Source organism: Pyrus communis, chromosome 3 (assembly GCF_041283825.1).
Source record: "Pyrus communis isolate YQ-2024b chromosome 3, ASM4128382v1, whole genome shotgun sequence".
NCBI lineage: Eukaryota > Viridiplantae > Streptophyta > Magnoliopsida > Rosales > Rosaceae > Pyrus > Pyrus communis.
Genome location: NC_142567.1, coordinates 21467879 through 21494658, shown reverse-complemented (window position 1 = coordinate 21494658; position 26780 = coordinate 21467879). Strand labels below are relative to the sequence as shown.

Below are 26780 nucleotides of genomic sequence, written 5' to 3'. Positions count from 1 at the left end.
GTCAAGGAAGGTACGCTAACAAAACATGTCAATGCAAAGTGACTAAAGCCATAAAATTGTTAGAACACTTACACTTATTTTAGAAGAACAACCTCCTTTTATGTAATGGTCAATTTGCTTACTTTATGAGGCCTTGTAAAGCCATGCAACGATTGATGTACCCCAAATTTTAATGAAATGAATGAGCATTTTCTCAAAATCTTTGGTACATTCGTTTCTTTACATTGGCAAAGGTAACTAGAATGATTTCTTCTAAACAAGCTATAACAGTAATCATACCAAGGCTATAAAAAAACCTACGCCAAGCCTATCAATGCCATGCAAGCTGCTCAATGGTTCAATGCTTATGCAACATACTAAGCTAACACGCCATGCAAAACCATTGAGTCAGACAACTTAAGCTTTTCCTAAAGTTATACTTTTGCAACATGCCAAGCCTATCAATGCCATGCAAGTTGCTCAATGGTTCAATGGTCATGCAACATGCCAAGCCAACACACCATGCAAAACCATTGAGTCAACCAACTAAAGCTTTTTCAAAAGCTATACTTACACAATATGCCAAAGTCTATTAATGCAAAGTAAGCTGCTCAATGGTTCAATGCTTATAATATGCCAAGCCAACATGCCAAGCAAACCATTGAGTCAAACAACTTAAGCTTTTCCTAAAGCTATAATTATGCAAGCCAAGCCTATCAATGCCATGCAAGCTGCTCAATGATTCAATGCTCATGTAACATGCCAAGCCGACACGGCATGCAAAACCATAGAGTCAGGCAACTAAAGCTTTTCCAAAAGCTATACTTATGCAACATGCCTAAGCCTATTGATGCGAAATACGCCAAACTTAACATTGAAAAACCTAATGCTAAGCAAGTCAAGATTTTGTGACTTACTCTATTTCCTTATGGAAGCAATGACATTTTTTTCATCTTTCCTCAGGGAAACTCACTGGCAAAGTACCAAGCGGCAGGATCAGCTATTTCCCCCCCAGGAAAACAGGCAACAACTTAAACCTATGTCTAAAAGGCTAAATAGAAGTCCATCCTACACACTTCCATGCATGAAAAAGCAAATACCATGGCAAGAAGAGTAAAGACATTGCAAGCATTATGATGCGATCGACATCAGCTCAAAACCAAAGGAAAGAGTTCAAGGAAAATAAGCAAAATACAAAGCAAAGCGGCCCTATAACCATTGTTCGAAAAGCAATAAGATAGATGTCCAAACAGAAATTACAAATAAAGTAAAGGTGGAGTGAGGAAATCAATCTTCTTCATAGCCTGATGCAGCAACATCTGAAGGTTCATGCTCTGCCAAGAAAAAGAAGCCAAGGGTCAAAAAAATGCAAACAGTTAGGCAAAGCGTGCAGTCATAAGAAGGTGAGGAGTTAAGCTCAGAACACCACCTCTCAGAGGAACTGCTAGAGGTGCCAACAACCAACTGATCTGCTGCAAGCTGAAGGCACACTGCTATTTCCTTGGAGCTCCCGCGGACCAACTTCTTCAATTTGAGCTTTTCAACCTCTAGTTCCTTAAGTTGCAGTTCGAGAGCACACATCAATTTGTTGACTTTGATGAATTGATCCAAGACACCTTTCTTTTCAAGTTGAAGTCCAAACATGGCATCGCGAAACTCTTCCAGCCTCTCAATTAGAGAACCCACCGGCATGCCCAAAGCGGCTACATCGCTGATCATGTCACGCCAACATAAAAGTTTGTGCTTTGTGAGTTCTACAAGAGAAGTATGCTCCATACCGTAAAGCAGAAGCCCAAGCTCTTCAAAGATCATCCCACGCATAAAGGGAGACAAACCTATCAAGCTCACATCTGCGTCATCAGTACGCTCAAAAAACTTGGCCAACGCCTCAGCTAATCCAGAACGAACCTTCACTCCCCTAAAGTTGACTCGGGAAGAGAAGGCCTCGCCAGAAGGAATCAATTCCTCAACCGAACTTAACACCCTGGCTTCATTGGCAAGACTATGCTTGAGCTTTTCAAGGGCGTCATGCCACGATGCCCATTCTTCAACTGAAGCTCGCTCCTCAAGAGAAAGAACCTCTTCAGGAAAAACAGTAGGCTCGAGAAGAACGCAACTGAGGATTTGAGCTATTTGCTTCCTAACACCACCCACGTCATCATAACAAACTTCATCCAACCTTTCCTCATCCTCCCTTCTCACAGGTTTCCCCTCACAGAAGATCTCAGTGTCAGGGGCAACCACACAATATTCCCCTGGGTCAGTTTCAATGACCTTAAACTCTACACTTCTCATTCTTCCTCTAACAAGGAACAGATCTCCTTTCCTCACAGGGCGGTAAGCTTCCAAGAAATAGGCTACAAACAAAACAAAGGGATATATCAAGCCAAGTTTTAGTGTCCAAGCCTCAAGAAAAAAAAAAACTAAAGAAATTTAATCCGATACAAAATAGCAGACAGTATGCTGAGGAAGTGCAAAGCATCTGCATCAAACTTATATTTTTCAACTAAATGGCATGAACAGTTAAAACGGAGTAGGAAGAAATCCAAATAAATTAATGTAGATGTATCATAAACACTTACAAAGAGGCTACATAGAGAAATAAAAACAAACGAGCAAAGCACAATAATATGTTCCTAGACCAAAAATCACCACAGTGACCCAGGGAAAGTAAAAATTGTAGGAGGTCTTGGATGGGGCCTAAGTAACAAGTAAACCACAGTGATAAATATTTTAGAAGTAAAACAAATGACCACCAAAGGTGTCACCAACTCACGTTTCAAAAAGGCATCAAAGAGATTTCCCGTAACTCCTATAGAGTCATCAATAGGCAGAATGTGAACACTCTTCCCATACTTGACATCAGGGCATTGATGTACAGACACAACATCCCCAAGTCGAACCCTTAAATTCGACCTGACAACCTTGTTCATCCTGATTCTTGGCTCTTCACAGGTGTCATCAGCAAGTGCAATGCAGATTGTGTCTTTTCGTTTCTTCCCCTGAAAACCCAATCATAGATAATTAAATAAACACATGAGCCGTAAATCAAAACCTCCGCAAATTAAAAAAACACAATGTCATACAAATAAAGTAAGACGTGGAAACACTTGGATCTAGTTCGTTGACAAAATCCAATTAACGAATATCTATTACATGACAATGCCATGTACCTAACAGGTTCCGCTAAAGTAAAAGTGATCACTTTCCTTCTTTTATTAATTCTCAAACTTAAGCTTCCACACCAATGAGTACAAAGCAACCCAATTCTGGGTTCGAACTAAATTTGCGATTCAACCCCAATTCTCAATCTAAATGAAGTTGTTTCATAGAACATACAAATTATGCAACAACAAAAAATTTCCCTAAAACCTTATCCCAACAAAACCGTAGCGTGATATTTTAACTTTCAATTTATTTGACAAGCTACCCTAAATTTTATCTTCTCATTAGATTCGAAAAATAAATAAATAAATAAAATAAATAAGCGTACCTTGATGAGGATGGTGTCGCCACGGTGAAGCTGTAGCTTTTCCATGGTTTCGGGATGCATTGCAACGATGGAGTTATCGTCGTTTACGGCCTCATCAACGACGAGACGGTTCGGCGACTTCTTCCGCTCCAGAATTGCCGTCCACAAGTCCTCCTTCTTCCTGCAAAACAATCAAATCCCCAGTCAGAATTTAAATATTTATGCAAATAAAACGGAAAGGAAACACTCCGACATATAAAAATTGTGAAAAGTAACACAAAATTAATGGTGGCGAGTTGACTCACCAGTGGGACGATTCGGCTTGGTGAGCCATGGCGGTGGATCATTTCAGAGATCAGAAACTGTGGTAAACGAAGAACAGAAAGAGGAGAGAGAGGAGAGAGAGAGAGAGGGAGTGTTTGGAGTGTGTTAGAGGATTATACTTCAGGTTCTGAGTTTTTATGGAGTGTGTTAAGAGGATTATACTTCATTAGTGGGTTTGTTTGTGTTCGAACCAGTCAGCTTTCTCGTTGGAACCAGGCAACCAGTCCTAGAAATTTTTCATGACCGATACACACGTTGGTACATCACATGTTATTATACAAATTGTGGAATATGTGTGTTAAAATTTAATAACTTAAAAAATAAAATTTCTCACAACTTATATAAAAATACATAATGTACCCCTGTGTTTCAATCACAATGAAAATTTTCTCCAATCAATCAGCTTTCTTTTTTGGGAACTTTAATGAAAGCTTCCGGTATTGTTCACTTTAACGAAAAACCACATTTTTACACTAAAAAGTCATTTATGATACTATTCATTTTACCTTTTATTTTGTAATTTTCGTTAAAACTTAAAATTTTCAAGTCTTATCATTAGTTTTCCTTTCTTTTTTTCCTTGTCGACCACCATTTCTCTTTGCTTTGTTTCAAGGCTCTCTCTTTTCCTTGTTTCACACCAGCTTTCTCTTTTCCTTGCCGGCCACCATTTCTTTTCTTTTCCTTGATTCATGAAAAGATAGTTGCCTATAATCATTACTTTCTTTGCCTACATATATTGTCTTGTACATTCAGAACTTTTCATGAAATAGAAATACTTTGGAACTAAAAATCTACATGGTATCAGAGCAGTGTCACCCTTTGACCTGTGTTTGCCAATTTTGTTTCTGCTGTTCTTTTTCAAGCTTATGTAATGGCTGAAGAAAGCTCAGTTAATCTTGAGGGAGAAAGCTTTCAGGTATCTCCTTCGAGTTTTTTCGAAGCTAAGGTCAATATCAATCAGTGCCTATGCTTAGTGCTATTGAATGAACTCAATTCATTTGATCGATGTGTATGTAGTAATTCAAGTTTGTGGACATTCTCCATTCATGAATTATCTCATTTTTCTCATTTCTATAATGCTTGCTTACCATCTTTTTCTTTTTTAACAATGCGGTATTCTAAACTATGTTGATCTACATGAGGGCGAGCACACTACCCTGGCCAACTAATCTAACCTAGGTATGCCGGTTCCTTATCAACCATCCATGCCAAGATTAAAATTCTACAATACAATCAATGATCAACAACTTCACTTTCTATATAATGAATGTGGAACCAAAAATAATCAAGAAAATTATAGAGGCGACACGTGGACATTTGGGAAAAAATGATGAAATTACTCTCAAGGCACACCGGGATTCCTACGCGCATGCAACGGACAATAACAGCTCAATCAAGGAAGAGTCAAAGGTGATCAAAATGGTACTTAGTCAAATCTCTATCATCACTTCTCATCCAATCCCCACCTCAAAAGGTAACTCTCCTATTTGAATTAGGATTGATCGCCTAGATTAATTGCAAGATATTACTACATAATATCTTGCAATTAAATCCCTAATTCCACTAGAAGTGTCCGGACCCTATTCTCCAAATAGGGCCGGCCATACCCCTATAAATAGACCACTTTTCCTACTAAAATGCTAAGTTCATTCTCTCCCAAAAATTCTCAAACACATTTTCTCTTAAATTCTAATTTTGGCATAGGAGATTCTTTGACCAAAGCCCCCCATTAATCGTGGGCACCTGAAGCTTTTGGCCTTAATCTTAGGTGTTATTATTTTGCAGGTGCATTTTCATCAAAGGAAAAGATGACAGAAATTTGCATTCACAAATTGGTGCTTTCATTGAGAGGCTTGATTCACACGCTCAAAGAAGACTCTCGCATTCAACGTTTCTTGTTTCTTGCTCATTTTTAGTTCATACGTTCTTGTTCCTAGAATGTTTTGAATAAACACAAAAGAAAAGTACAATGACTAGAAATTCAGAAACCATAACAAATGAAGCTTCCTACGTTCAAGGATTTGGACCACGGCGATCCACGAGGCTCAATGCAATGACGAATAGAGCGGCACTACCCCCACGAGGCACCATCGTGGTAGCCACCATGATAGCAACCACGACAGCAACTTTCAGCAAGCCCATTGCCCACTGTGAGAAAGCCACCTCACAGCAGCAGGCGCAAGCCGTGCCACAAGGCAGCCAACCTAGATTCAACAAAGCCAAGCAGCTGCAGCAATTGGAGCAGCCCAGACCTCGCGAGCCCAAGGCCAGCGAGAGCCCAGTGCTCTCCAAGGCTGAGCCCAAGACCAGCGGGCCCGAGCCCAAGGTGAGTCGACTCGAGTGGCGGCCCGGCGCTAACACAACACGCTTCCGAACCGAGCCCAAGTCTAACACCCACAAACGCCGTACGTGGAGCAGCCCACTTTCATGGCCTTCTAAGCAGTCTAAACCGGTCCAAGACCGGTTCAACCGTCTCGACTTCAGATTTCTGGACCGACGACTGACCCAGGGATATTTTCACCCCATTTCTCTGCAAATTTGACATATCCCAACTCAAAACTCGTGCTCGGGGTCCATTACACCTTCACTACGCATAATGTCCAAGTTTTCTAACCCAAATGGAGAGCAACACTTGTCTCGACAAGTCATAGAGCTAACAAACATCCTCACATAGCAGACAACCTTGGTTAACCAGCTCTTGTAGCGTACTAAGATGCAACGTGCCCTAGATAAGGTGTGCCAAAGTAGGACAAGAGCAGACGATGAACCTCCAATAGCGTTCCGGTAAACAGCCCCTCGACAAGCCACAGACCAAGAGTTCAGGCAGTGTACACCCCCGATAGGGGCCCAAGATAGCGTATACTTTTGTCTTAGCACGCAGATGAGCGTGCATTCTTGGCTAGGCCCACGGACAAACATACATTCACGGTTGGGGCCACAATCCAATAATCAACATAAACAACCTTTCAAGCAAAGTGTTCATTTGCAGCTAGGCCAGCATTGAACATCCTCCACTTCACATCGAAGTAGGCAGCCTTGAAAAGAATCGCTCAGTCAATAAGAAGTCCGATCATTTATTCAACGTCAAGAAGAACCCAAAAGAATCGCTCCGTGACTATGTGAAGAGGTTCAAAGCAGAGAAGGCAAAGATAGTCGGATGCGACAACTCGATAGCTAGTGCAGCCTTCCAAAAAGGACTCCCAGCAGACCACTCACTGTTTGGTGAATTGATCATGAAAGAAGATCTAACTTTGGCAGACTCTTTCGCTTTGGCAAAGAAGCATGCACTTTGGGACGAGGCTTGGTGAGTAACCAAGGCACCCAGGCAGCCTTGAAGAGAATCGGCAATAGCTCACAAGAAATAGGACAAGAAGTAGTACAACAACAAAAGCAGGCATGAGGCTAAGCATAGGGATTGATCCACGACTAAATAAGGATAGACACTCAATAACTACTCTAAGTTCTCGATCCTGATCCACCAAATCCTCTGAGACATCAAGAGCAAACCTTGGTTCAAGCTACCGAAACAATCAAAAGGAGATACTTCCAAGTTTAACCACACCAAGTAATGCGCATTCCATCAAGGTCTCGGTCACACAACTTACTACTACTACACTTGGAAGAATTACCTTGAGAAGCTCATGAAAGAAGACAAGGTCGACAGATACTTAGACAAGCTAGTTGCGCAGCCTAGAAGGAACGCAGACGCCGACGAAGAAACCGCTAACCAAGACGATTCTAATCAATGGCATTTTTGCTGAATCTGAGCACTTGGGGGCTACGAACAACTCCAAGAAGAAGATGATCCAGCAGTCTTTACTAGTCTCACAGGTCCAGGTAGTCAACACCCAACCTGGACCCATCGTTGGCCTCACCAAGCAGGATTCCGAAGGCGTCGATTTCCCACACGATGCACTAGTGGTATCTATCCAACTAGTCCATGCTATAGTCGATAGAATGATGGTTGACAATGGAAATGCGGTCAACCTACTTCAGCTCCCAGTAATTCAGAAGATTGACCTAGAAAGCACAATCATACATCGAGTGGAGGTACTCAACGAATTTAACAGACATACCTCTACTGCCATCAGCAACATTACACTTGACTTGAGAACACCGCCAGTTGTCTCAAAGTAAATGTTCACGATAATAAGCGACTCGTTTCCCTATAATGGGATTCTAGGGAAACCTTGGCTAATAAAGTTTGAAGTTGTAACCTCCGTTAAGTATCAAAAAATCTAATTTCGCATCCAGGAGTACGAGAAATCAACTCTGACCAAGCCATATCTCAACGATGCACTGTGCAAGTAATGAAGGAGTCACAAAAGAATACCTTTACCCCCGTAGAAACTACCGAGGTCCAAGGGGACGATAAAGCTACCAAATAGCAATTACAGCAGTCGGATCAAGAAGATGATGTCTAAATCAATGTGCCAGCAAACGAAATGGGATGGAATCCCGAAGAGAATGCCAAGCACATCATTCTTGATCCCCAGTAGCCAGATAAGACTACTAAAATCGGCTTACGCTTGAGCCCGAAAGAAAAAAAGGAACTTACGGCTTTCCTCAAAGAAAATTGTGACGTCTTTGCATGGTCATATTCTGACATGCCTGACATCGAACCCAAGATACCTTGTCACAAGCTACACATTGACCCTATTGCTAAATCAGTGATCCAAAAGAGAAAATATTTCGCACCCGAACGAGTGGCGATCTATATAAAAGGTAGCACACTCAGTATGGCTTGCCAACGTCATGCTAGTAAAGAAAAAAGAGAATGGCAAATGGATGGTTTGCGTAAATTACACCAACCTTAACAAAGCATGCCCAAATGATCCTTATCCAGTTCCCCAAATTAATCTACTAGTAGATTCAACTTTCGGGAACCAGCTGCTTAGTTTCTTATACGCATAATCTGGCTACAACCAAATAGTTATATACGAGCCCGACAAGGAGAAAACTGCATTCGTGATCGAGCGATAAACCTATTGTTATAAGGTCATGCCTTTTGGCCTCAAAAACGCGAAAGCCACTTACCGACAACTGGTAAACACGATGTTCAAGAAGCAAACTGGAGTAACCATGGAGGTCTACGTCGATGACATTATGGTGAAGGGAAAACAGCCAGCAGACCACATCAGCAATTTGGTGGAAACTTTCGACATCCTTAAAAAGTACAAGATAAAGCTCAATCCCGCCAAATGCACATTCAGAGTATCTTCAGGAAAATTCTTAGGGTATCTAGTAACCCAACGAGGAATTGAAGCATATCCTAAGCAGATCCAAGCAATCCTAGAGATGAAGTCTTCAACTACCTTGAAGGAGATCCAAAACTTGACCAGAGGAGCAGCCGCGCTCAACCGCTACCTCACGCGGTCCACCGATCGATGCAAGCCTTTTTTCAAAGCAATCAAGAGGGCATAACGAGACAAATGGGATGATGAGTGCGAATGAGCTTTCCAAGACCTAAAGAAGTATCTCACATCACCTCTCTTACTATCCAAGCCAGAAGCAACAAATGACTTATACATCTACCAGGCAGTCTCAGAAATAGCAGTAAGCTCTGCCCTCATACGAGAGGAACTGGGGCCCAACTACTGGTATTTTACACTTCTAAAGCTCTTCTCGATACGGAAACCAGATATCTGAAGATCGAGAAATTGACTTTGGTGCTAATTGTTGCGGCTCGGACGCTCAAACCATATTTTCAAGCTCGTACAGTCATCATCATGACTTTGTATCCTCTACGATCAATCCTAAATGGTCCGGATGCTTCTTAACGAGTAATGAAGTGGGTGTTGGAACTTGGCCAATACGGCTTAGTTTTTCAACTCCCTACGATGATAAAGGCCCAAGCATTGGTGAACTTCATAGCAGAATTCACGCCTAGCCTAGGCAACGCAACAAAGCGACTCAACGACGTCCCAAAGGTAACCAAGAATACCCTAACCACGCCTGCTTCACCCAATGAAGACTTTGGAAATTACACATCAACGGTGTATCCAACTACAATGGCTCGGGAGCATGCGTGGTCTTTGTCACTCCAGACAGTTCGATGCTCGAGCAGGCAATCACTCTAAGCTTTAAAGGATCTAACAACAAAGCAAACTACGAAGCCCTTCTAGCAAGCCTCCGAATGGCGAAAGACTTGGCGGTGAAAAAGTTTGTAATTCATTTTGATTCCTAGCTAATCACTAGCCAGACTACTGGGGAGTACATGGCAAAGCATCCAAAGATGACACAATACCTAGAAAAGGTACGAAAGCAGCTCGAAGCGTTATTCTGGTGAAGTATCTAGACAAGCCAAGCATAGAGTCTGAGCGAGCAGCCGAGGTGTCACAGGTTAGTACAATTTCAAACTGGCAAGATTCCATTATAGACTACCTAGTTAATGGCATACTCCCTATGGAAAGATTGGAGTCTAGAAAACTCCAAACAAATGCAGCATGCTACTACATGTGGAACAGTTTTCTCTTCTTAAGATCCTACACCGGACCACATCTCCAGTACCTAACGCCTCCCGACGACCTAAAGGTTTAAGTTCAATCGACGAAGGCGTTTGTAGGAATCACTCTGGAAGTCGATCCTTGGCACAAAAGGCTCGTAACATAGGCTACAAATGGCTTACTATGAATCAAGACTCTAAGAAGTTAGTACAAAAGTGCGACCGCTGCAAATGCTACAAGCCGGTACAAGCATTGCCTGTTAGCGAACTACACCACCAGACGAGTTCTTGGTCGTTCATCCAGCAGCACATGTCAACACTATAATATCCCCAAGGCAATGATCAGGCCGAAGCATCCAACAAGATGATTCTCGACTGCATCAAGAAATCCCTCTCCAACAAGAAGGGAAAATGGCTAGACGAACTCCTCGAATGTCTATGAGTATATTGCACCACCAAACGACGAGCAACCGGTGATACTCCTTTCTCTTTGGCATTTAGTTCAAAAATAATCATTCATCCCAATATCATCATACCAAGTATCAATACTCTACTACCAAGCATCGAGCAGAACAAAAAGGAGATGGTCACGAACTTAGATCCGGCAGAAGAGAAACACGATAAGGTCATCACCTGTATCGCAGCCTACCAGTAACAGCTCATCTTCAACTACAACAAAAGGGCCAAAATCTAGTAGTTCTAGCATGGAGATCTAGTCCTAAGAAAATCCTTCATCACTGCCCACAGAGAAGGCTCTAAAAAGATGGATTCCATATGGGAAGGTCTGTACAAGATCAGTAGAGTAGGCGGTAAAGGTAGTTACACCCTCACCACCATGAATGACAAAGAGATCGAAAAGCAATGGAAAACTTATAATCTGAACGAGTACTATGTGTGACCTCCCACTACATCAAAGCCCGAAGACTCAAGCGGCTCGACGAGTACCACCTCTCAAGCTGAGGATTATCTAGTCGTTATGTAGTTTCTACCTTACAGCTAAGTTTTCGTTCTTTTCACTCGTTTTTCAATGAAGAATTCAGAAATAATTTACAACCTAGCTCAGCTGCATACTTACAATAACTGATCATTTCTGCACTTCAAAAGAAGATCGCACCTTTCTTAGAGACTTATCGCAAAAATTGCACCCCCCCTGGGGACCAACCATGTTCTCCAGTGTGAGAGAGTAAACCAATTCCCTAACACCCACATGGGTCTGCTCTTTAATGCAAGAAGATAAACTTTACACTCCGAATATCCAAACATAGATGAGTCGAGCTACCCTAGTGTAACTAGGTGCACGATGGCTTGCGTCGAGATTCCTGGAAGTAGCCACAATGGTCTTTTTCAAGGCTTAGCTATCTGAAGGATTTTGGGTCTCTTGGCCTAATCCGCAGGGAACTGGGCCTCAGAGATGGGGGAAACACATTATGTAGTATGCTCTACGGACGGTTGTCCTGGAGCCCTAAAACTGCTATCGAGTGCACTAAAGTAGCCTACGATTTCCGGAAGACTGCCTAAAGCTTGCCTTTCGAGCAGTAAGTCGCGCTAAACTTCCATAATCACACATTTTTGTGAAAGGTTAAACAAGTTAGTGCGCATATGCGAAACTATATCCACTGCCGACATGTTACGCAGTCGATAAGCTTCACCTCTGCCAAGCGTGGAATGATCATTTAAGGTCTACACTAATTCGTAAAGTGTTGTGATACTTGTTATGCGACCCATGGAATTGGTTACATAAAGAAGAAGAAGTTCTCTCGGACCTTTGCCTACGAAATTCCATACAACCACATACTTTTGATACAAAAGGTTAGCGAATTTCATGACCCAAAAATCTTTAGTATGTTGTGATGCAGGCCACGTAGCTCAAAGGATTGAAGAAAGCCAAGGTTAACTAGCCTAGTGGTCATGCGTACTCGTTTGCTTCTGTAAGTAAGGCATCCGACTGCTGACCCTATGGTTAACAACCTTACAAAAATTCTACACCAACACCTACAGTTGCATAGGCTACACGGGCATGTCTGCTTATAGAAAAGTAGCATGTATGCCGCTGGCCTAAAAGTCAAAGGTTGGGCGTAAACAAAAGAAGCGAAGATGGAGAAAAGCGAAGGAAGCAAGTTTATTAAATTTTCTAGCAAAATTGATAAACAAATAACAAAGGCCAAAGAAGTTTAAGCAAAACAAAAGTAACAAGGAAAACAAAGAAAATCCTAAAGGCTACTTAGAAGACTACTCTTCAGCAGCTTGGACATCCCACGACTACTCGACCGTGCCACACCTTTAGCAGCAGCATCATCCGGTGCTTCACCCCTGGCTGCTCTAGCCTGGGCACCAACTTCTCCAACTATTTCACCAATTGAGGCCTCAAAAATAAAGGCAAGCAAGTTTTTCAAAGAAATAAAGAAAGTCTCGAAGTTTTTCCCAGTAAACTCAAAGTCAGACGGTCTACCAAAGAGATGATCTACATAACCCAACTTCTAGAAATCAGCCTAACTCTAAGCAAGCGAAGCCTCAAGCCTAGCCTTCTAACCTTTTAGCTGCTCGTTCTCCTCCAGTATACCAACACAGACGTGCTGCAGATTATCTATTTCCTTCTTCAGACTCTCGTAGATCTTCAGCGCACATTGGAGTTATAACACTTGGAGTTCGACCCTATCAACGATCTTCTTGAAGTGGATCACTTGGTTATAAGCAGCAATCAACTCTTCATCCTTTGCGTAAGCAGCGAAATGAAGCTTAGAAATGGCACGCTCAAGATCTTGAATCTGAGGTATGTAACATCTGGTCTCCTTCTTTGCACCTTCATACTTAACTTGGATCGCGTCAAGGTTTTCAAGACAAGAATCTCTTGGGGAGTGATATCATGTTGCAGAGAAGTAGGGACAGAGATATTAGACCCCTTTAAAGTGGCGAGCTTAGACTCCAACTTCTTGATCTTCTCGGCAAAGGAATAAGCTCAGCTGTCATAGCATTTGCGAGCACAAGCTCGGTTACCAAAATAATCATCTTCTGTATCATAACAAGTAGAGTAGTTCTCGTATACTCAATCATATGCTTCGCAAAGAAACTTAGGCAAACAACTCCTATAATGCCATCAACAAGCTTGGCACACGTGTCTATATCTTCAAGCATATTTGGTTTCAAGAGCGCACCAATCTCTGCAGCCTCCCTAGAAACAGGCTTGGTGGATTTCTCACAACTGCCCACGCAAGCAGTCTCATTTTTCTCAGTAGATAAATCGATCTCAATACCAAAAGGAGTAGGCATTGGCGCCACTTTAGCAGCAGAGTCCACCTTATCACTCTTCATGGTAGTGAGCCTCTCCAAAAATGAACCAGAACTTAGCTCCTAGCAAACATCTTGGCACTGGTTTCGACACTAGAGGCACGACAGAACCTTTACGCTGAGCAATCCTATCAGCAATTGAACTAGCTATCATTGGCATGGCAAGCGTCACTAGCTCAGATCTAGCAGCCTCATCTTTCTTCCATTTGGAAGAAGTTGTGTCAATCATAAGCCTAGGGGCAGCACGCGAACCTTCACAAGTAGCGGATGAAGTCTTCGGTTTGTCGCATCAGGCATTTCTTGAGTAGGCGGGGAATATCTCTTTTTCTGACCTTCATTCACAACAGGCTCTATGGCGACGATCGAACGAGATAATGCCTCCACCTTGATTCACTTTATCTCCTTTTCTCGGGTGCATCCCATCTTTCTCCCAACGAAGATGACTAACCAACTGACCCCAATCACAGTACACAATAAAGATACCCAAAGCGATATACACCTTCTTCATATTTGGAGAAGTCTTAGAAGTTAAACTGAATTCCGAATTTACATAAGCAAATGAGGACAATCAATAAATCAGAGAGCATCTCAGCAAAAGTACAAAGCAGCCTAGAGACTAAGTAGCCTACTTACCGGTGATGAAAATCGTCAAAACATGCAGCTCAAGGGAAAAATCTGACTCTCATTCTCCACTTATCTCCAAAGTCTCATTGGCTCATTCATGATCTCCTTTGCTTGAATGATCGAAAAGCCTATGGCGGGATCGCAGCTGCCCAACTCCTTCAATGTGGCCTATGTCAAAAAAGTACCAAAATTCGTTGACAATCAAATCCAAGTCGAAGAATTGGCTTAGATAGAAGAACCACACCATCATATAAACCATATTTAAAGGACATTGAACAGGGGCGCACTTCATGGAGCAAAGAACTTCTTGGAAGAAACTCAGCATGGAAAAAGTAAATCCCAACACAAAGTAGTAGGGGTAAAACTTGATGGCTCTCTGAGCCTGTATGCCTCAAGAAAGTCTCTAAACGAGTCATCGGAGCTAATTTTGAAGTAAGTAGCCTTAAAGTAACCCACCTTACTCAAAGACCCACCTTAATGATACAATAGCGGCACATCATCATCACTCTTGTGGCTTGAAGAAGACATGCTTGAGGAAATTCTACAAATACGCAAAAAAAGAATCATTAAACGACTGCACAAAAAAAAAAAAAAAATGTGCCAGGCCCCACGGCCTATAACTGATGGGCAGCCATGCTAAGCCCCACGACCTGGATCTCCCATTCTCGGCTTAATGGCCTTGCGGCCCAATCCAAATGGAGGGGGCCTAGCGCCCCGGCACCTCCCTCTCTCTTTTCTCTCGCACACGAGCTTGAGCCCATCAAAAAAAAAAAAAAAATGAGGCATGTGCCTCCTCGGCCCAATCCATCACACCAGCACAAGTCGGAGCCCAGCCTTCCGTAAGGCAGCCTAAGAAGGAAGCCCGAGCCTCCCTTCCTCTCTCCTACACAAGCCCTAGCACAACGGGCTAAACCCAAGTGCTCCAGCGCCTTGGCCCAAGCCAACCATGCGCCGAGCCCTAGGCTCACACCTCTAGCCCTCGGCCCAAGCTGAGCCACCGCTGCACCACGCCACCCATGGCAACAGTGCCATGGCCTCTCTAAGCCACTTTTTGACACATTCTCGACCCCGTCCAGCCAAATTTTAAGCCCTGAGGCTCCCAAAAATTAAGAAGACAAGGAGAATTAATTTTTTCTTACCTTCGTGCAACATGAAGACGAAGAAAGCAATGAAAGACAGTCCTTTGCACAGGTAAGTGTAGAAGATTGCTAGAGGAGGGGGAACAAATATCCTCTAGCTTTCTCTTTCTTATAGGGTAGAATAAAATGTTTTCTAAAGTTGATTTAATCATCTACTTAAGGTAGACTTAAATAGACTTTAGAAGTAATTTATTTCCCTTTCCTTGAAAGATCTAATTTCCAATTAATGTGGGAATCTACATCAAAATAGGAAACAATATTATGTTTCCTAAAGCAAGGGAAGATCTTTACATGTTTGCTAAAGCAATGGAAGATCTCTACTTGTTTCCTAAAGTAAGGGAAGATCTTTACACAGCCCTTTTCCTGCGAGCAGCCCAACAAGTGTGGGGCATTTGTGGAACCAAAAATAATCAAGAAAATTATGGAGGTGACATGTTGACTTTTGGGTAAAAATGACAAAATTACCATCAAGGCACACCGGGATTCCCACGCACATGCAACAGACAACAACGGCTCAATCAAGGAAGAGTCAAAGGTGATCAAAATGGTATTTATTCAAATCTCTCTCATCACTTTCTCAAATTCAAACTTTGGCATCGGAGATTCTTCGGCCAAGACCCCCCCCCCCCAAAAAATTCATCATGGGCCCATGAGGTTTTTGGCCTTAATCTTAGGTGTTATTATTTTGCAGGTGCATTTTCATCAAAGAAGAAGACGGTGAAAATTTGCATCCATGATGAGCACATGCATAAAAACAAGAAGATATGCAAGTGCACAATAAATACATACATAAAGCTTAGAAGTATGAAGGTTTGATAGTTGAAATTAATAAAGATTGGGATATCATACTCCTAGGAAGGGAAGAAAATGATATTTGGTGCACAACTAACTCCATCATTTACTGCTCCTCCGAGTGAGTAAGGCAAGACACCAGGCTTCTAGGAGTAAGATTGTAGTTCCGTTATCCTACCTTATCTTGGCTACTGGGTCTGGTCTTTATAACACCCGTTTTGCAAACAATTTCAGAAATGCCATTTTCTTTTTGGATCTCAAAATGTGCATTTATTTGTGGTAGGAAACTGGTGAAGATGGGACATTTGTGACTCCATCATACATCAAGGATTCCTATTCTAATTATTTCAATATTAAAATTTTAATTTAAGTTTCTACTTTTTAGTTTTGATTTTAACAAAAAAATGGTAACTATTCAAATATGAAATTTTGTTAGGGTTCTAATTATGAATTTGAGGTCATAATGAAAGTGTATGTGAATGTGATACACAGTATATATGTAGCATTGTTATGAAGGATTCGAGGCCTCAAACGGGTTTGCAATCAACAAGAGTCAAGCGGTTCAGTCTAATTCAGAAGATTATATATGTCAAATTTTAGAACTAGAGTGTCATGCATGTGACCTAAAATATTGTAAGAGAAAAAACTGAAAACTAAAATTAATTATGAAGAGTTTAAAATCAGTTTTACTTATATCATTTTTTTTTTTTTAACTGAGACTTGAATTACTCATCGAAAAAGTTTTAATTTTCAAAATTTGATAGAGAGTTATAGCATGTACAAATCTTTATATTTTCCTTTTAAGTCTGATCCATTTGTTGGTAGAGAAACTATCCAAGGCCACTTACCATGGGCAAACGTATTAATACGTATCGACGTTCCTCATGTTTGTTGTGCTTCAAATCTAATATTTGTACTTGCGCAGTTATTATGACCATGGGACATGTGTGATTGTTTTCAACCCAAAAATACAAAAAACAAAAACAAAAAGAATCTCATACTTTTTAAATTTCAAAAATGTCTCTACTTCTGCAACATGGAACATTCCACAGCACTATTTGCGATTGCATGCCCTCATCTGCAAGCAGCCAGCATGCATGCATGCGTAGCCTCATCCTGTTCTTTACGGATCGTAGGGGTTTAAATTTAGATGTTCAAGTTTACAACTCATTTCATACTTAGTATTTTATCGTCAAAGCTTTTGTAGTTGAGGATAAGAAAAGATGTCAAATAATACATAAATCCTAGCTTTAATTTGTCACTGAATGAGTGTACGTCCTACCGTATTGGTATCATTAAGATGTTTACATTTTATGTGCATTGTAGCTGCTGATATCTACACTTATCAAACCAACTTTTGTGATCAACAATAGCAAAACCAAACCCACCCAACTTCCTCAGGGAGTGCCATTTTACCATAGAGACTATAGGGCGTCCAATTAAAAGTTGTTACACATGATGCTAAAGATTTGCGATGAAGGATGATTGCAGCATGCAAATTAATTCTCTTTCATAAATTACATTAATGTCTTAATTTATTACTGATATAAAATACATTAATTTCTTCCCACTTGTTTCATAAATCTGATATAAATTTTAGGCATTAGCATTTTGTTTGTTGGGAGGCAATTTTAATATGGTGGTGGATAAACGTCCTAATTATCTTCACCAAAGAAGTAGTTGGGCTATTTTTCAACCCTAACTCTACCCTTGTACAATTTAATAATTGATTGCTTATGGGTAGATGATGTTAATGAGGAGAGAATTTTTAGTGTGTTGGGAACAAAACTTGATACACCAAGTATCATAATACAAGTGGTTGAAATTTCTCGTTAAAAATTTTCTCTTACTTGCATCCCATCTCATGGAGAGAGATTATTAGTGTGCTAGGAACACGCCTAGTACACCAAGTGTTATAATACAAGTTGCTGGATACTTGAAAAAATAAATAAATAAATAAATAAACTTCTGACCACTTGTATTATGACACTTGGTGTACTGGAGGTGTTCCTGGCACGCTGAAAAAAATTTCTCCGTCTCACGGGTGTGCCATCTTATCCACAAACTTGGAATTAACGCATTTTTACTTTCCAAATTTCATAATTGAAACTGTTTAACTTCTTAATCATTAGAAGATAAACACTTTATATAAACTTTTTTTTTCTTCTAAAAGGGGGACAACTGGTGGTAAGCCACGTTATCGACCCCTTCCAAGGGCCGGGAATACTCACGGAGGCATTTCAGCCTCCCCCTGGGCATAATTCCGACTTCCACACCAGCAACGAGTTTCGAACTCAAGACCTCCAGTTTAGTTTTAAGGAAGCCTCGTAATCTGCTTTTTTATCACTGGGTCACCAGCTCGTGGTTTTTATACAAACAATATTGAGGGATGAAAATTTGAATTCGAGTCCTCAGATGAGATGTAAGGGAAAATGCTATAATTAAACCAACTAAACTATCAACCACTTTCAAGCTAACTCATTTTAATGTAGTTTGAATTAAGACTCAAACTTACTGGCATATGTTATACCCTAAGTACTATATGCAATGATAATTTGATTTTGACACACCTTCTAAATTGTTAGTTAATCTCACATTCATTTTCATTCTCTTATTTTGTTAAATTCATATTCATCTTTCATAATGCTCAAAATTACAAAAGAACAAAAGTTATTGAGCTTCTATGAAGTTTCCTTTTCACTAAAAAGAAGTTTCACTTAGCACCTCTCTCTCGATCAAAATTTTTCACTTTTTATTTTGTTTTTGGGTGGGAGGGCATTAGGTTACTTTGGAGGGAAATAATGGAAGATATTAAGGAGCCGAGTGCAAAGCGTGCAATGACAGAAAACTCACGGACATCCTCCTTCCTCCACTGTCTAAAGAAGCATGTACCCACCACAACCCCAACACTAATATCTCGATGACAATGAGCTGTGCAACCTCCTGCATTGTTCAGCTACTCACGAGCTTATTTAAAACCCCTTTCCAATTCCCCCTCCTTAAATAAACCTCTCAAACCCTCCAAACTTCTATATACTTCAAACCCTCACGAACCAAAAAAACTAAGAACATATTTCAGATATGTCTACCTCTATTCTTTGCATTGCACTTCTCTTACATTCCCTACTCCTGTTTTCTTATTTTGACATCTCTATGGCTGCGAGAAACATCCCGTCTAGCGCTCCGAGCACGATAGTGAGGCCTCTCGTCACCGAAGGAGGAGACCGCTATGTGAGTATGAAACCTCGGGACTTGAATCCCATGGAACAAGTTTTTCATGGGAGGGAAGTGAAGGGCTGCTTGCCAAAAGGGTTTAGGCATGCCTCGGCTCCTAGCCGGTTTGTGAACTATCACGCACTTGGCTCGGGGTGCTCTTCTGCTAAGAGTTCCCAGAAACCTTGATGACGGAGAGTTTGGAGAGGGATTCAAGGGATGCTTTGTATATGATTTTGGCATTTATCCGTGGTGGATTGAATGGGGGACAAGTGTCATTGTATGTGCCGGTTATACACATAACATTGTCACTCATAGTATGCATGTGGGTCTTACTATTTTATAGTAGATCTACATCGTATGTTGTGAGAATATAATCGGTGAATACAATGATTTTTGAAAAGAGATGGACGAAGAAAGTTATGAGTTTAAAATATAATTTTGTGTCATGATGACAAAATGCGAGAAGTGTGGATTTATTTATTTTTCTCAAAACTTCATTGTATGAGTTTAATTTGTGCCGTTTTTCTTCACATAGGTGATGGTTATATTTGTCTTATGTATATGTTAACAACTTACGAAGTTTTTTAACCAAAGCTTCTCCAATGTGATTCTTTCTTTTGCTTTTGAGATACATCTCTCCCTAATCTCCCACATGACTAGTTTAATCATGGAATACCAAATGGAAATACTTGTTGGTCTCCTTAGATGTTTTATTATTTGAATAATTTTGATATTTTACGTATTAGGGTTTTTTAGGTTTGATCACTATAATTATTGCTTGTGATTTAGTTTGAGAAATTAATTTAGTCATTACGTCGTCTTTCGTTTATAACCATCTCGGCATTCTTATTTGTTTGTTTTCCATTAATAATATTCTTAGTTTCATAGTTTGTTTGTTCGTTCGTTTGGTACTCTGATTTTCAACTATACTTCATATGAATTTTTAAGAAAAAGTAATTAATTATTTTAGCTATTTACCTAATTTATTTCATATGAAGAGTACAGGAAGATAGAGGCCAATTTAAATTGGAACTTGAGGGCAGTAAGAACCTGGCCTAGCTTAAAAAGTGCAGAGCAATTCACCAACCAAAATAACTACACTCCTTGCGATCGCGACATATGAGTTTCATCAAGTTTTCATTTGTCCATAACTCATTTATCCAATTTGCAATCAATCCAGGCGTTTGGTTGGCGGGAAAGGGGTTGGGATTGGAAAAATCACTTCCATTCCGATGTTTGGGAAAATGTTTCTTGCCTTTGAAAAAAGGAATTGTTATTAGCACTCCAAAAATCTCATTTTACACTTCAAACTTTCTATATTGGGAAAGAAAAATACACTTATGAGGAGTGTAGAATAAAATTTTTGGAGTGTCAATAACACTTCCCTTTAAAAAATGAGAGGGAAAAACCAAACTCACCATTCAATTTGGGTGTTAGTTTCTTTTCCCGTGAAAATCAAGGTAAGCATTAATTACATTTTTGTGACCAATATGTCCCCACAAACAGTTAAAATGTCATGCGAAATTAGGTATGGTGGTTGGATTTCATTACGACATATGTAACGGTTAAATAGGTGATTGTACTAAGTATATGGATGTATCGTAGCCAGATCTATAATGTAGAGATGAAATCAAAAATCTAATGGTCTATTCGTCAATTACTTTGTTTTTTACTTTTAATTTGTAGTTTTCATTTTGTGCTAGAAACATAGGAGAAATACACTAGAGATAAGGCATATGGAAAGAGTGAGAGGATAATGGGGAAGATGCAAAATGTAATAAAGACAAAGGAAAAAACAAAACCAAAAACAAATTTGTTTTCATTCGCTATTTAGTACTACGATCTAGATGTATTTCTCTTTACTTGTAAGTGAGAGGTCTTAAATTTGATTCTCGCTAAAGATAAATTTGAACCATATTATTATAGCTAACATCGTTTATTCAAAAAACAAAAATGGTTTACAGGCTTACTTCATAAACAAAATGATTATCAAACCGGCCGTACGTAAATTTGTTTATAATTCCTACACGAGACATAAAATGAAGTTTTCTAGTTACTTTCCCAACATTACCAAACATGAGAAAGAAATATTCCATTTACCATCCCCTCAGAAACGACATGGAAACCTAACACTGTAAAATTAGGGAGCACAAACAGCCAACCTTAACCAGCTTTCGTCCAATACAAACAACGTAGGTATTTAAAGAGAACAAATCTCATTAACAAAGTAACTAGCCTTCTCCAATCCATCAGTTGATTGATACAAATAAGATTAACAGCACAATATACTTAAAAACAACATGTTATCCTACAAACCCCACAAACTCTTTAGTACATTAAAGACTTGAGAGTCATAACCATGAAAAGGAAAGCCTTCCACAAAGGTGATAACATGAGCCTACAAAAGGCGTATCCGCGGACGGAACCGCCTCCGGAACCATGCACATGATAATATTAACTATACAAATCATCTTCATCTGCAGCAGCGGCAGAAGTTGCAAATGCATCAGAGCCGGTCGTCCCAGTTTGTGGATTTTCAGTAAACTTAAACTCAGTTCCGAAACCCCTGGACTGCTGCAAGGTCTGAGCAAAGACCTGGTATTTGCGTATATCAGCATCGCTGACACTCCTACGAGCATATTTCATCGACTCCTCAAAATGAGCAGCTTTAATCTCCGCCACTTCATCGTCAATGTCCTCATCCATAGAATCTGGATTCTCTGCCCTCCTCCTCTCCCGCTCGATATCCTGCAAACGCACCAAACTTTAATGACATATAGAACTTGTGCAGAACTTAACTTTACGATGTCTACATGCAGTGAATATCAAGCCAAGTCTACAAGGTCCACAATTTCGGGATGCAAACAACAAAGATTTGCACGTTTTGGCACATGGAACCACGTTCAAGTTATTCCCTGTCTGCATAAAGAGAATATTGCCATATAAAGCTCCCTACCCTCTACAACCCAAGAGGAGCAGAACAAAATCAGACATGCACAGATTTGAAAACCAAACCAAATTAACAAACAAGCAGAGGTTGCAATTTCCAGAACTGACTTGGATAAGCAAAATTTGTAATTTCCTAAACTCACACGACACTGAAGTTTGCACTAAATCTTTAAAGCCCAACGAAGACTACACGCAATCCCTTTTTTTTTTTTTATTCCTCTTTTGATGGTGAAATCATGCAAATTTACGTTATCAAAATTCATTACCACCCTAAACGTGCATCAATGGGAAGCTACACTTATTAAACCTTTGAAGAACTAAAATGACAAATGAGGACGTACCTTTTCTATATTCTCTCTTATGGCATACTTGCATGACCGCTGGCAGATCTCGGTGATATCAGCCCCACTAAAGCCCTGTGTATACCTGGCCAGTGCTCTCAAATCCACATCCTTTGAAATAGGTGATCTTCTCAAGCAAGATTTAAAGATTTGGAAACGTGATTCTTCATCTGGAAGAGGAATGTAGATCAACTGGTCAAGCCGGCCAGGGCGCAGAAGTGCCGGGTCAATAATATCAGGTCGGTTTGTGGCCCCAATAATGAAAACAGTCTTTTTTGCTGTCATGCCATCCATTTCAGTCAGGAGTTGGTTAAGAACACGATCACCAGCACCACCTGCATCCCCAGAACTGTTTCCCCTCTGCAACAATCAGTAAAAAGTAAAAAGAAGTAAGACTAACAAACCAAAAGGAAACTGCTGTGCAAATAAAGACATCGCGACAAGAAGTAAATTAATATTAATCAGCCAATTAACTTTATGAAATCAAAAACTTTCAGTGACTCAAACTTATAGACAAATAGAACCAACTTTTCAGTTCATGCTTCAGATAGCTTTAATTTATGCAAAATTATGTGGACAGAATATTAAATTAAATAATGAGGAAACAGACCTGGGTAGCAATGGAATCAAGCTCATCAAAGAAAAGGACACATGGTGCAGATGCACGAGCCTTGTCAAAGATTTCTCGCACATTGGCTTCACTCTCACCAAACCACATGGTGAGAAGTTCGGGGCCTTTAATACTGATGAAGTTAGCTTGACATTCATTTGCAATTGCCTTGGCCAAAAGAGTTTTCCCACATCCTGGGGGCCCATAGAACAGCACCCCTTTAGAAGGTGACATGCCAAATTTCTCAAACTTCTCCGGGTGCTCAACAGGATATTGAACGGTCTTTTAAGCAAACAAGGCAGAAGTTAGAAAGATTAGCTGTAAACACTAAGTAGCATAAGAATTTACAAGATATAAACATAATAGCAACAAATAAAAATTATTACCTCTTGTAACTCTCGCTTAACATTCTCAAGGCCTCCAATATCCTCCCAACTGACATTAGGAACTTCAACAACCTGCAACACATCAAAGAATTGGTACATAGCTTTAAAAATAAAATTTAAAAGTGGGGAAAGAGGGGGAGAGAGAGAGAGAGGACTTGTATATCTCAAAAGTATAAAACAACAATTATATACACTATAAGGGATCCAAACCAAAAAAATTACTCACTGTTTCACGCAAAGCAGATGGATTGCTTGTTCCAAGAGCAGTTTGGAAGTGCTCATTCGTAACCGCCATTGAATTCAGTATCTCTGCATCAATGGATTCATCTTCCAAGTCAATCACGTCCATCTTCTCCCTAATGCATTGCAGAGCAGCTTCAGTGCAGAGAGCAGCAAGGTCAGCACCAACATACCCATGAGTATCCTTGGAAATCCTCTCTAGATCAACCTGTACAGCAGGAAACATCATTTAGAACACCCATATGGATATAATGAAGTGGAAACCAAATTGGCATTTTTAAGTGAGAAACTTTGACCAAAAAGTCATGCCAGCTCTGAGCAAAAATCAGATACTTCGTACTTACATAATAGACCATCAAACCTATGCTTCAGTAAGCTCAGTGTAACACTTGAAGTTTCTTTTAATAATTATAACTTAAGGTTTTTCTAGCTTGTTTAACCAGATCTAGTTTATATTTGGGGAACCAAAGCAGTCATAATGTATTCCAGATACAACAAATGTTTTACCTTAATAAAAAACCTTAGTAAAGAAAGGAGAGGTTCAACTTACATCATCAGAGAGTTTCATGTTCTTTGTGTGTATGCGAAGAACTTCAAGGCGCCCAACTTCATCAGGAACACCAATGTCTATCTCCCTATCAAACCTACCAAACCTTCTCAAAGCCGCATCAATACTGTTTGGACGATTTGTAGCACCAATAACAATAACATGGGCTCGAGATTTCAGTCCATCCATCAGAGTCAAGAGCTGAGAGACAATCCGCCTTTCAACCTCACCATGTGTCTTCTCCCGCTTAGGAGCAATTGAATCAAGCTCATCAATAAAGATGATGGATGGGGCATTCTTCTCCGCTTCTTCAAATGCCTTTCTGAGATTGCTCTCACTCTCTCCAGCCAATTTTGACATAATCTCTGGCCCATTAATGCAAAAGAAAAAAGCACCAGTTTCATTGGCAACAGCCCTGGCTATTAATGTCTTTCCTGAACCCGGGGGTCCATAAAGTAGAATTCCTTTCGGAGGTTTCACACCAATTGATTTGAAAAGTTGAGGATGCCTTAGTGGCAGCTCTACTAGTTCACGGATTTGAGCCATTTGCTTCCTAACACCACCCACATCATCATAACCAACTTCATCCAACCTTTCCTCATCCTCCCTTCTCACGGGTTCCCCCTCACAAAAGATCTCAGTGTCAGGGGCAACCACACAATATTCTCCTGGGTCAGTTTCAATGACCTTAAACTCTACACTTCTCATTCCTCCTCTGACAAGGAACAGATCTCCTTTCCTCACAGGGCGGTAAGCTTCCAAGAAATAAGCTGCAAACAAAACAAAGGGATATAGCAAGCCAAGTTTTAGTGTCCAAAGTCTCAAGAAAAAACCTAAAGAAATTTAATCCGATACAAAATGGCAGACAGCATGCTGAGGTAGTGCAAGTCATCTGCATCAAACTTACATTTTTCAACAAAATGGCATGAACAGTTAAAATGGAGTAGGAAGCAATCCAAATAAATTAATGTAGATGTATCATAAACACTTACAAAGAGGCTACATAGAGAAATAAAAACAAACAAGAAAAGCACAATAATATGTTCCTAGACCAACAATCATCACAGTGACCCTGGGAAAGTAAAAATTGTAGAAGGTCTTGGATGGGACCTAAGTAACAAGTAAACCACAGTGATAAATATTTTAGAAGTAAAACAAATGACCACCAAAGATGTCACCAACTCACGTTTCAAAAAGGCATCAAAGAGATTTCCCGTAACTCCTTCTATAGAGTCATCAATAGGCAGAATGTGAACACGCTTCCCATACTTAACATCAGGGCATTGATGTACAGACACAACATCCCCAAGTCGAACCCTTAAATTCGACCTGACAACCTTGTTCATCCTTATTCTTGGCTCTTCACAGGTGTCATCAGCAAGTGCAATGCAGATTGTGTCTTTTCGTTTCTTCCCCTGAAAACCCAATCACAGATGATCAAATAAACACAAGACGTAAATCAAAACCTCCGCAAATAAAAACACAATGTAAAGTAAATAAAGTAGGACACGAAAACACTTGGGTCTGCTTCGTTGATAAAATCCCAGTAACAAATATCTATTTCATCATCACGCCATGTACCTAACAGGTTCCCCATAAGTAAAAGTGATAACTTTCCTTCTTTTTTATTGGCAAAAATAACTTTCCTTCTTTTATTAATTCTGAAACTTAAACATCAAAACCAATGAGTACATAGCAACCCAATTCTGGGTTCGAACGAAAATTGCAATTTCAACCTCAATTCACAATCTAAACTAAGTTGTTTCATAGAACATACAAATTATGCAACAACAAAAAAATTCCCTAAAACCTCATCCCAACAAAACCCTAGCGTGATATTTTAACTTTCAATTTATTTGACAAGCCACCCTCAATTTTATTTTCTGATTAGATTGAAAAAGAAAAAAAAAAAACAGTACCTTGATGAGGATGGTGTCGCCACGGAAAAGCTGGAGCTTTTCCATGGTTTCAGGATGCATTGAAACGACGGAGTTATCATCGTTTACAGCCTCATCAACGACAAGACGGTTCGGCGACTTCTTCCGCTCCAGAATTGCCGTCGAGAAGTCCTTCTTCTTCCTGCAAAACAATCAAATCCCCAGTCAGAATTTGAATATTTACGCAAATAAAACGGAAAGGAAACACTCCGACATAAAAATTGTGTAGAGTAAAACAAAATTAACGGTGGCGAGTTGACTCACGAGTCGGACGATTCGGCTTGGTGAGCCATGGCGGTGGAGAATTCAGAGATCAGGAACTGTGGTAGACGAAAAACAGAGGAGAGAGGAGAGAGAGGAGAGAGGGGGAGTGTTTGGAGTGTGTTGGAGGATTATACTTCAGGTTCTGAGTTTTTATGGCTTGTTTCTTGTTTGGTACGAAAATATTTGTCACTAGTGGGTTTGTTTGGTTACATGGACAGGCAGAACCCGAA

The 26780-nt window shown here is 40.2% G+C and overlaps 2 protein-coding genes across 2 annotated transcripts; both read right to left on the bottom strand.

The window, feature by feature from the left end:
• Nucleotides 1–1101: 1101 nt before the first annotated feature.
• On the bottom strand, nucleotides 1102–4026 carry LOC137716109 (uncharacterized). The gene is made up of 5 exons (XM_068455504.2): nucleotides 3757–4026; nucleotides 3473–3632; nucleotides 2756–2981; nucleotides 1409–2336; nucleotides 1102–1313 (listed from the first exon to the last, which is right to left on the bottom strand). Exons 1-5 carry the CDS (start codon nucleotides 3783–3785, stop codon nucleotides 1307–1309), a joined length of 1350 nt encoding a protein of 449 aa, XP_068311605.1. The 5' UTR covers nucleotides 3786–4026; the 3' UTR covers nucleotides 1102–1306.
• Nucleotides 4027–21473: 17447 nt separating this feature from the next.
• LOC137715008 (cell division cycle protein 48 homolog) lies at nucleotides 21474–26720 on the bottom strand. Its single transcript, XM_068454207.2, has 9 exons — nucleotides 26551–26720; nucleotides 26269–26428; nucleotides 25536–25764; nucleotides 24353–25119; nucleotides 23789–24010; nucleotides 23563–23634; nucleotides 23177–23458; nucleotides 22567–22926; nucleotides 21474–22024 (listed from the first exon to the last, which is right to left on the bottom strand). The coding sequence occupies exons 1-9, from the start codon at nucleotides 26577–26579 to the stop codon at nucleotides 21731–21733; spliced, it is 2415 nt and encodes an 804-aa protein (XP_068310308.1). The 5' UTR covers nucleotides 26580–26720; the 3' UTR covers nucleotides 21474–21730.
• Nucleotides 26721–26780: the final 60 nt, after the last annotated feature.

What these genes read in the sequence shown, in the direction of transcription:
- LOC137716109 (XM_068455504.2), bottom strand. Translation starts at nt 3,785, where the DNA reads ATGGCTCACCAAGCCGAATCGTCCCACTG. An exon ending in GCGACACCATCCTCATCAAG is followed by an intron (nt 2,982 to 3,472) that starts GTACGCTTATTT and finishes TTGGGTTTTCAG; the next exon opens with GGGAAGAAACGAAAAGACAC. An exon ending in CTTTGATGCCTTTTTGAAAC is followed by an intron (nt 2,337 to 2,755) that starts GTGAGTTGGTGA and finishes TTTTGTTTGTAG; the next exon opens with CCTATTTCTTGGAAGCTTAC.
- LOC137715008 (XM_068454207.2), bottom strand. Translation starts at nt 26,579, where the DNA reads ATGGCTCACCAAGCCGAATCGTCCGACTC. An exon ending in CAAGCCGAATCGTCCGACTC is followed by an intron (nt 26,429 to 26,550) that starts GTGAGTCAACTC and finishes ATTGTTTTGCAG; the next exon opens with GAAGAAGAAGGACTTCTCGA. An exon ending in TAAGAGAGAATATAGAAAAG is followed by an intron (nt 22,025 to 22,566) that starts GTACGTCCTCAT and finishes GTGCGTTTGCAG; the next exon opens with GATATCGAGCGGGAGAGGAG.